This window comes from Thamnophis sirtalis, unplaced genomic scaffold (genome assembly GCF_051295495.1).
Source record: "Thamnophis sirtalis isolate CommonGarterSnake01/CBP01778 unplaced genomic scaffold, rThaSir2_p1.2 scaffold_4, whole genome shotgun sequence".
Classification (NCBI taxonomy): domain Eukaryota; kingdom Metazoa; phylum Chordata; class Lepidosauria; order Squamata; family Natricidae; genus Thamnophis; species Thamnophis sirtalis.
In genome coordinates, this window is record NW_028261384.1 from 71225102 (window position 1) to 71242175 (window position 17074).

General features: G+C 35.8%; 2 protein-coding genes across 4 annotated transcripts in view; one reads left to right on the plus strand and one right to left on the minus strand.

The window, feature by feature from the left end:
* The window catches only part of POU6F2 (POU class 6 homeobox 2), a 416297-nt gene that overhangs the window by 188369 nt on the left and 210854 nt on the right, over positions 1 to 17074 (plus strand). The gene's annotated exons all lie outside the window — the stretch shown is intronic.
* Positions 11427 to 16032, minus strand: LOC148045909 (uncharacterized; the record flags this gene model as incomplete). The annotated part of the gene is given in 4 exon segments (XM_087712162.1): positions 11427 to 11527; positions 12717 to 13185; positions 13187 to 13503; positions 15930 to 16032. Coding segments are annotated over 4 exon segments (990 nt in total), but the record flags the coding sequence as incomplete, so codon positions are not given.

A 17074-nucleotide genomic window follows, 5' to 3' on the forward strand; every position in this document is an offset into this window, starting at 1 on the left:
TGTCTACAGATCTACAGATCTAAAAGAAGGAAATATCACATGTTTTTCAATAAACATGTATAGCAATCTTTTTAATTACCCTATATTGTAAAAGTCAATATTAAGTATTGGCTTTCCATCCTGTTTATCTGAACAGCAAACTACAGTGAATGCATTTGGTAAATGGTGCTAAATGAACCTTTCAGAAGTATTAGAAGAGCGGAAGGGAAAATCTGAGATTAGCTGCTAAGTGGATCTCGTGGTTTACAATTGTAGTCTGGGGAATAATTATCCTAATTAATAGCTGTGTAATCCAGCTATGTGCTCTGTGTGAATTAATGACTAGTGTTCTGTTGTGCATGTATTTTAGTAGCATTGCCAAATATGTCAAAAAGGTAAAAAATCCTCAGGGGCCAGATTTAAAGATTTAAAGCTACTTTCTCTAAGCCACAGGAACAGTACTCTGGGATCAGATAACGTTTTTATAGACCACAAAATTGTGGATCATGGTTATGTCATACTGAGTGTAAAGATCTATTACATCTGCCTCACATTGGCGTTGACAGAACAGCTTCATTTTAAAAGCTCAATGCTTTACACACATCAACTTTTTTTTGTCATGATATTAATTTATTTCTCCCTCTCCTTTTTCTTCTCCCTATTCTTTTTGGATTAAACTAGCAGTAGGGACTATATATATATAGGGAGGGATATATATATATCCCTTCATTTATTTATCAGCACAAATACAACGTGTGTGTGTGTGTGTGTGTGTGTGAATTAGAATTAGAATTAGTTTATTTGTATGCCGCCCTTCTCCCTGAGGGGACTCAGGGCGGCTCACAATTCAGGGGGGAGGGGATGACAAACAAGTTATAGACATAAGACAATACATTATTAAAAGAAAGCACAACAGTCATACCATTCAGGCGGGGTTAGGGTCTTTAGCCCCAGGCCTGCTGGGACAGCCAGATTTTAAGGGTGGTACGGAAGGTCTGAAGGGTGGTGAGGGTACGAATCTCCACGGGGAGTTCGTTCCAGAGGGTCGGAGCAGCCACCAAGAAGGCTCTCCTCCGGGTAGTTGCCAGCCGACATTGGCTGGCTGATGGAATTCGGAGGAGGCCTAATATGTATATATGTATATATGTATATATGTATATATGTATATATGTATATATGTATATATGTATATATGTATATATGTATATATGTATATATGTATATATGTATATATGTATATATGTATATATGTATATATGTATATATGTATATATGTATATATGTATATATGTATATATGTATATATGCATATATGCATATATGCATATATGCATATATGCATATATGCATATATGCATATATGCATATATGCATATATGCATATATGCATATATGCATATATGCATATATGTATATATATATGTTATATTTGTGCTGATAAATAAATAAAAGCACAAATATAACACAAATATAGCAAAGGCAACAGTAAAAATATTGGGTTTCTGTTGTGATGGACTCTTGTGACGAGCCGATTGACAGATAATGGAAGCAGTTAGCTTCCTCCCATAATTGGGGCATACCAGGGATTGTGACTATATATATATAGCATTTGTGCTGATAAATAAATAAAGGGAGACTAGTATAGATCTATTTCAAGCTATTTAGTTCTCATCAGCTAGCCATACCCTTACTGGGATTTGAACCTGTGCTGTATTACATATTAAGCAGTTGTGTTCGTGTGAAGTGTGAAGCCACACTTGAAACATTTAATACAGGCTTTATATAGGTTGAGAGGCTGTTTGGTGTAGTCATTAAAGTATCAGGCTAGAACCATAAATTTTAGCCCCATAGGCACAAAACCAGATAGATGACCTTGGAACTATTACTTTCTCTCAACTCTAGGAAGGAGGCAGTAGCAAAGTACTTCTGAAAAGCCGTACCAAGAAATAAGTGTTTGTGTTTGTTTGTGTGTGTGTGTGTGTGTGTGTGTGTGTGTGAGAGAGAGAGAGAGAGAGAGAGAGAGGGAGAGGGAGGGAGGGAGGGAGGGAGAGAGGGAGAGGGAGAGGGAGAGGGAGGAGGGCGGAGGGAGGGAAATTATTATTTGAAACTCTTTTCAATTAGGTTTTCAGTTGGTTTATAGAGACAGGTTGGTCACTTTATGAGTGTTCTATATTGAGAAATGGATAAAGAGATCATGTTTTCATGGACCTTTTCATGGCTGGTCACCATATCCTTTGGAGCCTGTAGATAACCTGTTTTACAGTCATTTCTGCCTTTCTTTTCAGCAAGCGACACAGATATTGTTCAACTTTTAACTATTGAGTTATGGATCAGCTTGCATTTGTTGGGATTGTATTCTAACTGCAAAAGAGGTTTGCCTTCTGATCTTTCAGGAAACACAGTTAGTTATCGTGTCTAAGAATATATTTAATAGAGTAACATAATAACAGAGCTGGAGTGCACCTTGAAGGGCTTAAAGTTCAACCCCCTGCTCAAGCAGGAAACCCTATACTATTTGAGACAAATGGCTGTCCAGTCTCTTATTAAAAATATCCAGTGATGGAGCACCCTCTACCTCTAGAGGCAAGCTGTTCTACTAATTAATTGTTCTTGCTATCAGGAAATTTTAGCTCTAGGTTGATTCTCTCCTTGATTAATTCACATTCACTGCTTCTTGTCCTGCCTTCAAGTGTTTTGTAGAATAGGTTGACCCCTCTTTGTTTTGGCAGCTCCTCAAATACTGGAACACTGCTATCATGTCATTCCAATCCTTCTTTTTAATAGACTACACATACCCAACCATACTTAATATGATTTAGCCTCCAGCTCCCTAATCATCTTTGTTACAATAATAAGCCATAGGTGGGAAAGTAGTTCCATTGAAGACTACATGTTGAATGTATTTTCTTAGCTAGTTACAAATCCATATGGTGGTGCTTCTGCCTATTCCAGTTATTCTATCTTAACCAAGAAGCAGATTGTGGTCTACTTTGTCAAATGCATTATTGAAGGACTTCAATAGTATACTTGGACAAGTATACTATATGCACAGTATTTCATTTGTCCACTAATTAAGTCATTTTTTTCAAAGAATTGAATAAGATTTGTTTACAATGATGTTTTTGACAAATCCATATTGGTTTCTGGTTATAATTTTGCTTGCTTCTGGGTGCTTGCAAATCTGTTGCTTGATTATCTTTTCCAGGATGTTCTCAGGTATTGATGTCAAGCTATTTTATAATTTTATATAATTATTATATATAGTATAATAATAAATATAATTATATAATTTATACATGTATATACTGTATATTCATATACTTTGAAATTTTGTTTCTAATGTATTTGTATCCTACTCTTTTCTAGAACTCATGCTGTTAGCTATAGTAATTTGGTAAACAAGCATCTGCAAGAAAACAGCCAACCTCAGAGAGCACCCCATAGTTCAATTCTGAAAATAGATATTTTCTTCTATTGATATATTCAGTGTCCCTATTTCAATGTTCATCAGTAATTGGATCTGGAAACAGTTACTCCTGATTTTAGTGCAACCTGATTTGCAATGCTTCCACATGTTCCCCTGAAAATATGACATACTCAAAAAGTAAGTCCTAGCTTTTTTTACATGTGCACCCAAAATAAGCCCTACCGCCAAAATAAGCCCTAATTAAGACTCAGCCTACTCCAGGATGCACAGGTAAAAAATTAAGCTAGGGTTGGGGGAGTGGAGCTGCCGTACTACCTATCTTCAGATAGTTGCAGCTAGGCCTCTCACACCTCAGTCCATTTCTTATGTTGCAGCTGGCAAGGCTTTCCTAAAGACCTCTCTAGTTGATAACAGAGCTCCAGTTCAATCCAGAGCTGTTATCAGCTACAGAAGCCTTCAGGAAAGCCTTCCTGGCCTTGATGGATGAAGAAGTTCCTGAAGGCCTCTGATAGCAAAAAAGAGACTGTGGTCAATGCGCCCAAGTGAGGTAAGTCAGTGGATGACATCCCCCCGCAAAATAAGAACTGGTGCCTTTTTTGGTGGCAAAAGAAATATAAGGCAGGGTCTTGTTTTCAGTAGTACATGGTACCTTACACAGTAGGTAATCTTTGAAGGCAAATCTGAAAACCACCCTTTGGTAGAAAATATTGCAGTCAGGCTGCTAATTGATATATCATAACAGAAACATATTATAGTTGTGCTGAAAGACTTGAATGATCACCAATTATTTTCCATGTACAAAATATGAGGTTTAGATTTTAAAGCACTATATAGCTTGAGAATTTGCAATTGTTATAAACTACAATTATTATAAATGTATCTTGGCACTGAAATCAGCAGCAAAGGCCCTCTTAAAATGCCTTTATTTTTCAGGAGTTGGGAGAATCATTTTGCTCTGAAATGTACTCTTAGTCTAACAAGTTTCGGAATGTTGCATAAATGGTCTGAATAAGTAATTGCTAGAATTAAAACACAAGTACATTAATATAGTATTTTTGTTGAACTATTATTGCATAAACCAGTATTTCTGCAGATTCAAATGAAAGTTTGCAGTCTGATTTGGGCTTTTCTAACTAAATAGGGTGGCTGGGGATCAATTGAAGATGGGACTTATGGATCTCACTCCTCCAACTCCCTTTACGCAATTTTCATCTCTTGTATAAGAATGCATGTTGGTAAGGAAGAAAGGGCCTTTTACACTACCAGTAGCTGATTTTTAAAGCTCTATCTAGATCTTTAAATATTTCTACATTTATGTTTGTATGTGTATTATGTTTTTTTTCCCTTTCTTTTTAAGTTTTCTTTTACAATTTCTTTGGGACATTTGATGATGGATGGATGGATGGATGGATGGATGGATGGATGGATGGATGGATGGATGGATGATTCAGTGCTTCAAAGGACTAGATTAGAATATAACATTGGAAAGTTGAATCAAGTACAGATGCCAAATTGTGTGTTAAGGAAGCACCAATATATCTGTTCAATAAAGGGGATTAAAGGGCAGAGCTTGTTTTTTCTCAGTCCATTTGATTTATGTAGATGGAATAGAACACAACCTACTGATCAACATAGGCAACTTAAACTGATATGATAGATAATCACATTGCCAGAATCAACAGCATAAATTGTCTACTGATACATGTGATCTTGGGTGCAGAAATTTGGTTATTATTTGTTCCCAATCCCGTACATTAGTGGTTAGAATTTTGAAGGAACAAAGCTAGCAACCAAATTGAGAGCAAAAGAAACCATCAAAAACTTTTAAAATGGGCATGCAAAAAGAAAACATGGATGAGCATTAAGAAAATTGTATTATTATTTTTGTTAGGTATAATTACTGATTGTACAGCTGTAGAGATAAAATTTGATTTTGCACTTAATAACTGCAGCTAGATTGTTGGTGGCGCAATACTGGAAGAAGGAAGATTTGCCTGCTATCCAAGAATGGACATTGAAAGTCACAAACCTAGCCGAGATGGCTAAAATATCTGCATATCTTAAGGACTATTCAAATGAGAGATATAAACGAGACTGGAAAAAATGGATTGATTATACTCAAAATAAATATGGGACTAAGAAATTCCAGATAGCTTATGATTAAGATCAGGAATGATATAAATTGTTTAGAGTTAGCCTAGCTAACTTATTAATTTTCTACTCTCTTTTCAAATATATTTGAGACTGTATTTGTTAAAGACTTATACCGTATTGGTTCTGGGAAGTCAGGGGAGGGAAGGTTTGGGGGGGTGTCAGAGGGTCAGGTGGGAGGGAGGGAAGTATTTCCACTAACACTGGTATATTAGGCTTGAGGAGGGGTGTTAGGTTTTAAAGTAATATGATTGTACATGTAAACTGTCTTCTCTTATTTTTTTAAAACAAAGATATGTTATGTATATTGAAATGGAAGTATAAATACCATCAACACAGAATGGAGTTTGCTCAGAAGCTGAAATACACCAGGTGAATGAGAGGAAGAGTGGGAAGCAGAGGAGAGAAGAAAGATAGAAAGAGAGGGATAGGAGAGAGGGCAAGGGGGGGAAGATGAGGATAATAAGGAGACTGGAAAGGGGAGAGAGGAGAAGGAGAAAGGAAGGGGAAGTAGAGTAGAAAAGGATGATGGAGGGAAGAAAGGAGGTAGGAAGGGGGAGGAGAGAGGCAGAAGAAAGTGTTGGATAAGGCATAAATATGGTGTATAGAGAGCGGAAGAGCCAATAATTGGTTTTTCTTTTTCTTTTATTTTTTTCTGGGAGTTGATGGCAAGATGAACTGATGTAATTATTAATTAACACGATATTGGCTATGTAATAGTATACATGTGAATTATATGTTATGAAAATGGAAAATAAAAAAAGATTATAAAAAAAAAAGAAAACTGTACTATTAAAATGGAATTTAGGTGGTATGATAAAATTTATTTGCCATGGCAGATTTGAATATGTTTCAACCAAGTTGTGGTCTTTTATTAAATCAATATTTTCCAAAGAAGAGATACACCAAGTCAATATTCAGGTGAAATATCAATAGCATAATTGGGTCTGCTGGCAAATAATGTGTGATAGTGCCTTGAAAATGTGGGATTGGGTAGAAAGGTGGGTGTTTTTTTAATATAATAAGTGAAATAATAAGAGCCTGAGAAGAGCAGATTGTATGACATAGGTTTGATAAGTCCTATTAAAAAGTTTACTATTAAAATAAAACTATTAATCAGTGAATAGGTACCATAGCCTTATTGCTTAAATGAGAACTATTTTCTAAATTTTAGTGTATTTATGTTAGCTTTCAAACACTAACACCACATACTGTATCTGCAGGGCTAATTTTGACATTGATCAAGAAATCATTTACGATACTTATTAAAAGTGTACAGATTTACTCTTGCTTTATTTACAAGGTTAGATAACAATCACAATTTATATTTAAATTAATTATACTTTATTATTTCTTTTTAATTACATTTCTTAATTTTTTAAAATGCAGATTTCACTGTTATGCTGTCATTAGAGTTTCAGTCTCCTTTCTATATATTACTAGAACAGATATACCAGATATACTCTCTCTGGAATGGTGGACTGTATTGTTTTTTACTCTTTTAAAAATCATATCCGAGCAAGCGAGGGATTACATTATGACTTTGATTTTTATTTATAAAACATAAAAGACTAATATATATCAGTTAGGAGTTTGCTTCTGAAGTGCTCTGTAGCAAAAATAATTGGAAGGCAGTTGTAGTGTGAAATATATGACAGCTTTACAGGTCATAAAAAGCAGCTTTTTCTTTGTAATGGTGTAATTGCCTTAAACCCCACAATCATAATTGTTATCAAAAAATAATCCCAAGGAAAGGCTAATATAAGGTGAGCAGACTATTATGAGAGCTTTAATACACTCAATTCCTTGGAATGGGAAATGCAGGCCCTCAATCTCCCAGTGCTTTTAGTGTCAGTCAGAGAGCACTCTGTCATTTCAGTGCATCAAGCCTGCAGTATTGATTTTTCCACTGACTGAAGCAGCCATATAAGCATAAATTTTGCATGAGGCTTTCACTTTGTAGACTCTCCTTTGGTCAGATGACACATGATGTGAACATGAAGACTGGATAATAACAATGCACGATCAACCTACAGGCATTAAAGTATGGGCATTCGCAGCTTTGAAGGACAAAAGCTGGGGTGGTGTCTCTCCGGCATGATAGAAAACAGATATTTCCATCTTGGCAGCAGGCACTCATGTAGAGTTTCCATCTATCTCTCTCGCCCCCTTTCAAGGGAAAATATATGAATGTATATTGTGAAATTGTATGTATTATTATGGTGAGGGAGGAAGTATTTATCCCACCTTCTCCCCCTCACATACATCTCAGAATCCACTGTAGATGAAAATCTGTTCATTGCTGAGACAAGATTTTGCTACCCAAGATGTATCAAAGTCACAACTCTTTCTCTATTTCCTATTTTACTATTTTCCCCAGTTTATGTGTATGTACTACTCTGTTTTTTGGCCTATTGCCATATCTTTTAAGTCAACCTTGGGACTAAATACTGCATTGTGGGTTTAATAACTTCTAGTATCTGTACTTTGTGCTTTCTTTTCTTTTCTTTTCTTTTCCTTTCCTTTTTAAATCCTTATTCTGCCGCATGATAGACAGGCAAGAGAAGTGAAATCACATCTTAAAAGCAATGTCCTGTTCATTCCATTTTGATCCTGAGTGATTTTCTCTTCTTGTTAATATTCCTTGACTTTCCGCTCTTCATTCATTGTTTAAGTATTCCATTTCAGAATCCACTCATCCGATTTTGAGATCATGTCACTGGATGAAGAAAGAAGAAGTCTAAGTAATACAAATACCATAGTTTCCAGTAAGAATTGCCCCAGTGCACTAACAACTGTTTCAAGAACATTAATTACTGCTGTTTGTAATATCATGGACTGAAACTTTTTCAAATTAAATTGAATTCACTTGAAGGAAGATATATTGTAAATGAATCCATGCCCATTAATTCAATTTTAAGCAGTAAAAAGGTGAAAGCCATTTTGCTTTAAATAACAATCAGAAGAAGAAAAAAACCACTAGAATGAATAATTACATGAATTTATTTTTCATTTTGCTAAACGTGTTTTTTTATCTACTATAGCTGAAGGCATATTTCAAATAGACAAAGATATCCTAAGCCATATTAAAGCAATCTTCATATAATGGGTAAATATTGAGTAGTAATTCCAAATGAATCAGAGATTATGGGTGAGATCCATGTATACATGTTCTAAAGTGATAAATCGCATGTGTGTATTCTTATTTCTTTTATTTTTCTTTATTTTACTATAGTTACACTATATGATCACAGCATGGTTACTTTCTAAATGTTGCTTTTCTTTATTGACAACACTTGTTAAATTATTATTATATACTTTATTCATTAAACATGAAACTCAGTCAACTGAACATTCAAAAATGCATCACAAATACCATTGACTGGTGCTAATGGTTGATACGGGTTGCTGTCATAGTACCTTCTTAAGATTTATGATGTTTCTAGTAGTACAGTTTTTTTGCAATTCCAGTGGTGTTATTGCAGAAAGCTGCAATTTCTTGATGTATTTTATAAAATTCTTGGACATGGTACCAAGTGCCCCAATGACAATGGGTATCACTGTTATATGTTTCATCCATAATCAGGTAGTTTCAATGGCCAGGTCACGATATTTTGTGATTTTCCCAGTTCTTTTCTTCTGTTCTGACGTCTTCTGGCACCACAATATCAATAAATTATACGTTTTGGTTTTCAACAACTGTAATATCTGGCATGTTCTGTTCTAAATTACGATCCATCTGTATTCGAAAGTCTCACAAGATCTTCACCTTCTCATTTTCAATAACTTTTTCCACTTTATATTCCCAAGACCTTTTGGATATAAATAACTTCTATTTTTTACATAATGACCATGAATTAATTTAGCAATACGGTCATGTCTAGCTTTGCAATCAGTTTGTGCAATTTTGCAGCATTCACATATTAAATGTGAAACAGTTTCAACTTTGTTGTTGCAAAGTTGGCAGTTGGGATTGTCGGTGGATTTTTGTATCTTTGCTTTCATGGCATTAGTTTGTAGTGCTTGTTCTTGAGCAGCCAGTATTAAACTTTTCGCTTCTTTCTTGATGGTTACCATCTTAAGCCATGCCCATGTAAAGTTGTTATCACATTTTCCTTCAAAGTTTTTCAAGTGCTGTCCATGCAAAACTTTGGTTTTCCATCTATTTAATCTGTCATCCAGCTGTTCCTTATATCCTACCTTTGTTTCTATTGTTTTAATAATGTTCTCTGTTTTTGCAGCAATCTGCAGCAATTTTTCTGTACTTTGGTTCACATAACTGCAGAACTGCAAAAAACTTCATTTTTCTTCTTCTACAGTTTGATGAATTTGCAATAGCCCTCTGTCTCCTATTTTCCTTGGTAGGTACAACCTGTCGATATCACTTCATGGATGTAAAGTGTAGTACATATTCATAAGTTTGCATGTTTTCTGATCCAAGGTTTCCAGTTCAGCCAAAGTCCAGTTGATGATTCCAGCTGAGTAGCATATCACTGGAACTGCCCATGTATTAATGGTTTTAATTATGTTTCCAGCATTCACTTTCATTTTAATATTTTGCAGACCCTTCTGATGTATTCCTTTGGCGTTGACTCTTTGACTTTTCTATTCAAGATGTTTTCTGCTTCCAATATGCCTAGGTATTTGTAACCATCATCCGTTGCTAATACTTTCATGATGCTTCCATTTCTCAGTTCTATTCCTTCTATTTTTTCCATTTTTCCTCCCTGCATGGGTAGTATAGCACATTTTTCAAGTCCAAAGTTCATTTTGATGTTGCTGCTGAACAATTGAACTGTATTGAATATTGATTTAAGTTCAGTGGGGCTTTTCACATACATTTTTAAGTCATCCATGTATAGTAGATGGTTTATCTTGCCTTATGGCTTGAGATTTGGTATCCCAGTTTTGCGTTTCGTAAATTTGTTTTTCTTCATTTTTCATTTTTAATACCATTTTCTCAATGAGCAGCTGATCTTTTGTTTCTTCTTGTTATTCTACTGGATACAAACTGTTTTCCATCAGATGATTGAATACTGAATTTGCTAGTATACTTGTAAAAAGTTTGAACATTGTTGGCCGACAAGTAATTGGGTGATAGTTGCTTGGTTCTGTGTCCTTTTCTGGATCTTTCATTATCAAGTATGTTCAACCACCTGTTAACCATTCTTCACTTGTTGCATTTTGAAGCATTTCATCAAATGCAATGGTGGAGGCTAGTCAGGATTTTAGCGAGTATACATGCAGTTCATCCAGGCCAGGTGTACTCTAGTTCTTGACCTCTGCTTGTTTTGAAACCATGTCAGTTGTTATTACAATAGTTTCCATTTTGTTTCATGTTGTTTGTTGTTGAATATCTTTGATACGGAAGACAGTTTTATTGTATTCCACTTGGTTTTATTCTTCCATGATTTCTGTTATTGTTTTTTCCCCCAGGTTGTATTTTTTGTGTAAATTATTTTTCAGAATATTTTTCAGAATATTTTTCTTCTTTAGTTTTCCTTCTTTCATGTATTTTAAATTGCTGACATCGCCTCATAGTTTTGATTTTATTTTCAAATCAAATTTTCCATTTTGGTATTCTAGTAGGTTTCTTTTTTGGCATGTTATAACCCAGTTCTGCAGTTATAACAGCAGCTGTGTTATACATTAGTTGTTTGGTTTCATATAGTGTGCTGGATGGGATGGAAGTTAAAATGTTGTTCACGGCAGTTAATAGAACTTCCACTCGTTTGCTATGCACTTCATGAATGGTAGGTAGTCTTTTTCTTTGATGTGGTTTTCAATCTTTTCTTTCAGCACTTAACTCTACACTTTTGAGTTGTTGCATAGGAGGATTTTCATCCTGTATGTTGGTTTCTTCCACTGGCTAGTCAGTTTGTTCAGGTGTTGGAGCAGATTCTTCAGCTTGTTCATCATTACTTGTTGTTTTCATTTTAGCCAATATTTCTAGATGTTGCATTTCCACTTCTGTGAAAATTTTATGGCAGATTATGAAACCTCTTTGATCCATTAATCTTTGTTCAGTTATGTCACTTTCTGGGGTTTTTCCTTCTACAGTTGCATCATTCTTTTTTGAAATACACTGATTGTTGATTCTGCCTGGTAGTAATATTTGATGATTTCTCGATTTTCTTTGGTTGTGCAAGTTTTGCCCTTTTGTTCTAGTTGCTTTGCAGTTGCATGTCCTGTTTCCCAGTAGTAACAATTGACCCCTGTAGCCCCTTTTTCGACAGACGTCCAGGAGCCATAGTATCTGACAGGGCCCTTGTTGATCCAGGCAATGACTGATCCAATGTGGAATTTTGATGATTTCTTCTCATCATTAGTAATGGTAGGTGCCTGGGTTTGTTCATGGTGGCTAAGCCACTACTGATCCAAAGATGGTAATCTCATAACTGTAGGATAGCTGTCCAGGCTTAGCCATGGCAGCCTAACTGCCCGTTTGATGGCAGAACAGCAGGATCAGGACTGGTGGGGGGAGGAAAGCAGCCTAACTTCCTGTTTGGTAACAGAAAAAGAATTATTATAATTATAATTATATTACTTTATTCATTAAACATAAAACTCAGCCAACTGAACATTCAAAAATGCATTACAGTGACTGGTGCTAATGGTTGATACGGTTTGCTGCTAGAATCCTAGATATCAACCAACTACCTTCTTAAAATATAAGATGTTCCGAGTAGCGCAGTTTTTTGCAGTTCTGCTGGTGTTGTTGCAGGAAGCTGCAATTTGTTTAATGTTATTGCTATTGCTATTGCTATTGCTATTGCTATTGCTATCCTTATCATCATCATCATCATCATCATCATCATCATCATCACAACAATAGAATTGTATCACAGCGGCCAGTTGTTTCGCTGGATTTGGCATTGATTACTAGTCGGGGCCCACCCAGGGGCCTAGGACGTCATAACGTATTTTCGGAATATGCGTGCAGATCCAAGCAGTGCGGCTTTTTGCATTTGACTGATGGTGATTTTGTCAATTTTTAGCTGTTTTCTTTGTAATTCCAGTGCTTTTGAAATAGCACCCATTGTGCCGATTACCACTGGAATTACCACTGCTGGTTTGTGCCATAATCATTGGATTTCGATTTTTAAGTCCTGGTATTTCACAATTTTTTCATATTCATTCTCGTCGACCCTGCTATCACCTGGTATTGCAATGGCTATGATTGTAACCTTGTTTTTCTCAACCAGTGTGATGTCTGGTGTATTATGTGCCAGTATTTTGCCCATTTTTATGCGAAAACCCCACAAGATCTTGACCATCTGATTTTCGGTGACTTTTTCAGGCTGATGTTCCCACCAATTTGTTGCTGTTTTAATATTATAATTTTTGCACAAATTCCAATGGATCATTTGTGCTACTGAATTGTGCCGCAATTTATAATCAGTCTGTGCAATTTTTTTTTTACAGCAGCTGAGTATGTGATCAACAGTTTCATCAGCTTCTTTGCATTTGGCATCATCAGAGGATTTTTCGATTTTGGCCTTAATGGCATTTGTGCGGATAGCTTGTTCTTGCGCAGCCAGGATTAGTGACTCTGTTTCTTTCTTTAATGTACCTGCTGTTAACCATAACCAAGTTTTTTCATTGTCCACTTTATCTTTTTTTTTTTTTCAGAAATTGGCCATGCAATGCTTTGTTGTGCCAACTGTCCATTCTTGATTTTATCACATCTTTTCTGTATTCTTGTTTCGTCTGTTGGACCTTCAATAGATTTTTGTTCTTTACTTCGATTAATAGATGTTCTTGACTTTCTTTTAAATAATCAGCCAGTGCATGTTTTTCTTCTTCAACTATTTGCTTCACTTGTAATAATCCTCTGCCACCTGATTTTTGGGGCAGGTATAGTCTATCAGTATCACCACCTGGATGTAAACTGTAATGCATTGTCATTAGTTTCCTCGTTTTTCGGTCCAAAATGTCCAAATCAGCTTGTGTCCAGTTAACTATACCAGTTGTGTATCTTATAACTGGTATTGCCCAGGTATTTATGGCCTTGATTGTATTTCCACCATTCAATTTAGATTTCAAAATTTTCCTAACTCTGTTGGTATACTCTCCCCTGACAATTGTTTTTATTTCTCCATGCTTGATGTTATCCAACTGCAGAATGCCTACGTATTTTTAGGCTTCATTTCCGCTGCATTTAATTAGTTGGCAATTGGGCATTTCAATTCCCTCACATGTAGTGATTTTTCCCCTTTTTATGGATACAGTGGCACATTTTTCCATGCCAAACTGCATTGAAATATTGGTGCTGAATACTTGGACTGTGTTTGTCAGTGATTGGATTTCTATTTCTGACTTTCCATAGAGTTTCAAATTATCCATATATAATAAATGCGAAATTTTTTCAGCTTCTTGGCTGTTTGGTAGCCTAATTTCATTTTTTTTAAGATTACTGATAGTGGGATCATGGCGATGATGAAGAGAAGAGGTGAAAGTGAATCAGCCTGGAAAATTCCTCGCTTGGTATTAACTATTCCGTAGTTCTCATTCCCTACTGCCAACTCAGTTCTCCATTGTTTCATCGCCTTTTCAGTAAAGGATGTAATATTTTTGCTAATGCCAGTTGTTTCTAAGCATTTTATGATCCAACTATGTGGCAATGAGTCAAATGCCTTTTTGTAATCAATCCAGACCATATTCAAGCTCGTTTTTCTGTTCTTACAATTTTCTAATATCATTTTATCAATTAGGAGCTGATCTTTTGTGCCTCTGCTCCTTCTTTTGTTGCCTTTTGACTCTACTGGCAAGATGTTGTTTGTTTCCAAATAATCCATCATGTTATCTGCAATAATGCCTGTGAGTAATTTGAAGGTTGTTGGCAAGCATGTTATTGGTCTGTAGATTTCAGGTGTTGTTCCTTTAGTTGCATCTTTCTGAATCAAGTATGTTTTTCCAGTTGTCAATCGTTCATTAATTTGGCCCTTTTGTAAAATTTCATTCAGTTGCCTAGCCAATATTGCATATAAACTGGTCAGATATTTGAACCAGAAACCATGTAATTGGTCCTTTCCAGGTGATGTCCAATTCTTTACCTTTTTTACTCGATTTTTGACCATCTCAGTTGTTATTTCTAATACTTGCATTTGTTTGTTGCCAATGTTTTTCTCAAAGTCATGTATCCACTTTGCTTCCTTATTGTAGTCCTTTGCATTTTCCCACAATTCTTTCCAGAATTCAACTGTGGCCTGCTTTTTCACTTTTGGTGTCACCATTCACATTAAGACTTTGATAAAAACGCCATTGGTCTGATCGAAATTGCTGATTTTGTTTATATTGGATGATTCGTGTCTCATATCTTTCAATTTTTCTAGCTGTTGCTGTTATCTGCTGTTTTACAATCTCTACAGTTTCATTGATGTTTCTTGTATGCAATCTATATCTTCTGATTAGCCGATCTATGATTTTGTTGTTTTTAAGCCGTTGCTCATGCATGTTCTTTAAGTTACTAGCATCTGCCCTTAAATTTTTGACTTTTTGTTCTAATCGGATTTTCCACTTTGGCTTTGATGCTTTTTCTGTTGTGTGACTAGGTATTTTGATTTTAATGCCCAGTTCATTAGTGACTATTACAGCTGCACTGTACATTAACTGGTTTGTTTCCAAAATGGATCCCGATTCAATTGTTGAAAACACTGCATTAACCATTTTCATGTTAGGGGCCAAAATTTTCTTAGACACAGTTTTTAGTGATGGTAAACGTTGCCTTTCCTCATTAAGCAGAAAATGCTCGATGATCTTATCCTTCAATTCTTTTTGTTTTTGAGTTAGTTCATCAGTTGGTTCAGTGATAACTGGTTCTAGTGGTAGTGTTGTTATTTCCTCCCCGACAGCTTCTTCTGGGAGTTCTACTATAATGTCTTTAGTTGTGTCTTGAATATCAGTTATTTCTGCTTGTGATGTTGTTTTTTTGGTTTTGCAATTTGCCTGAATTTCCTCAAGTTCAACTTCACTAAACACTTTATTCCGTATAATAAATCACCTTTGATCTGCTAGTCGTTGTTCACTAACATTTGAATCTGGATATTGTTCTTTCCATAATTCATACATTCGCTTTAAATAACCTCTTTTTTCTGGCTCTGAGTTGTAGTAACAGGCCATTATGGCACGGTTTTCATCTGCACTATATTTTTGTCATTTTGTTGGCTGGTCCACTTGTAGCCCATTTGTCGACGGATGTCCAGGGACCCCAACATCTGCCACGGCCCTTGTTAACCCACACAACGACCGATGCGGTATAACATTTTTATTCGTTTCTTTCACCATATTGTATGGGTTGGCGGGTTTTTTTTATGGGGCCAGGTTGCCAACCTGACCCCAACCCTCCTCCTTTCTCATCTGGGCTTGGGACCAGCAATGGCAGAGTTGTTGTTGTTGTTGTTGTTGTTGTTGTTATTGTTGTTGTTGTTGTTGTTGTTATTATTATTATTATTATTATTATTATTATTATTATTATTATGTTAATCTTTGGTGAGATTCACAGCCTTTGGAGCTGGTTGGTAGCTCAACAGCTCGAGTCCTAACCAAGGACCTAGGAACTGTTAAGGTAACATTGGAGGATATAAGCTGTTCCAAGTAGGGTGGTTTTTTGTAGAATCAGAATGTTCAAGTTTGATAAATTTAGAATTTCCAAATAGTGAGGTAGCCCTTTAGGTATTGCTCCAAGGGCTCCAATTACAATCGGGACTGTTAGGTAAGCTCCCCGTTGGGAGAGCGAGTGTGTTCAGAGAAGTGTTGTGAGAGTTGTGTTGGAGAACACACAAACCAGCAGACAGAGACACTGCAGTTTAAATAGGCTTTTACTTTCGTGGAAATAGAGGTATCAGAGTCCATCAAACAGTCCATGTCATACACGCCTAAGACAGTCAGTCATCAATGTCTTTCAGTTAAGAGATAACACAAATAACATAGTCCTTAAACATACAACTGCTAGCAGTTGCAAAACCTACAATAGCTCACAGCACTTTCTAACAGCCAGCTTCCAAAAACACTCAGATCAGCCCAGCATCTAACAAAGAGAGCTAACAGTCATTCTGGCTCCCTCTTATGGCCAATTGAGGAAAACAGCAACCAATCACATTTTACAGTATGATTCAAAGAAACAGATATAGCAATGTTACATGATTTATATATTGCCAACCCAACCATTAGATTATATTCCTAATATTCTTCCCTTTGGGTAGAACAATATATAAATCTTACAATCTTAATCCGTATTCCTCGCAATAACGTTTATGCATTATATTACCTTGGGCCTTAGTAAAATGATCTGTGATGTAATGTTCAGACATGCAGTCATTTCACTCCAGTGAAACTAATTTACTATTCACACTTTGCCTTACATTCAGATATCTTATATCAGTGTGTTTTGACCTAGTTTTTACAGCAAGATTGGATGCCATCTGAATTGCTACTTGATTGTCTTCATAAACTAGGCTTTCATATGTCAATCCCCATATCAAGTAGGAATCATTTATAGCAAACATAGTACATAAT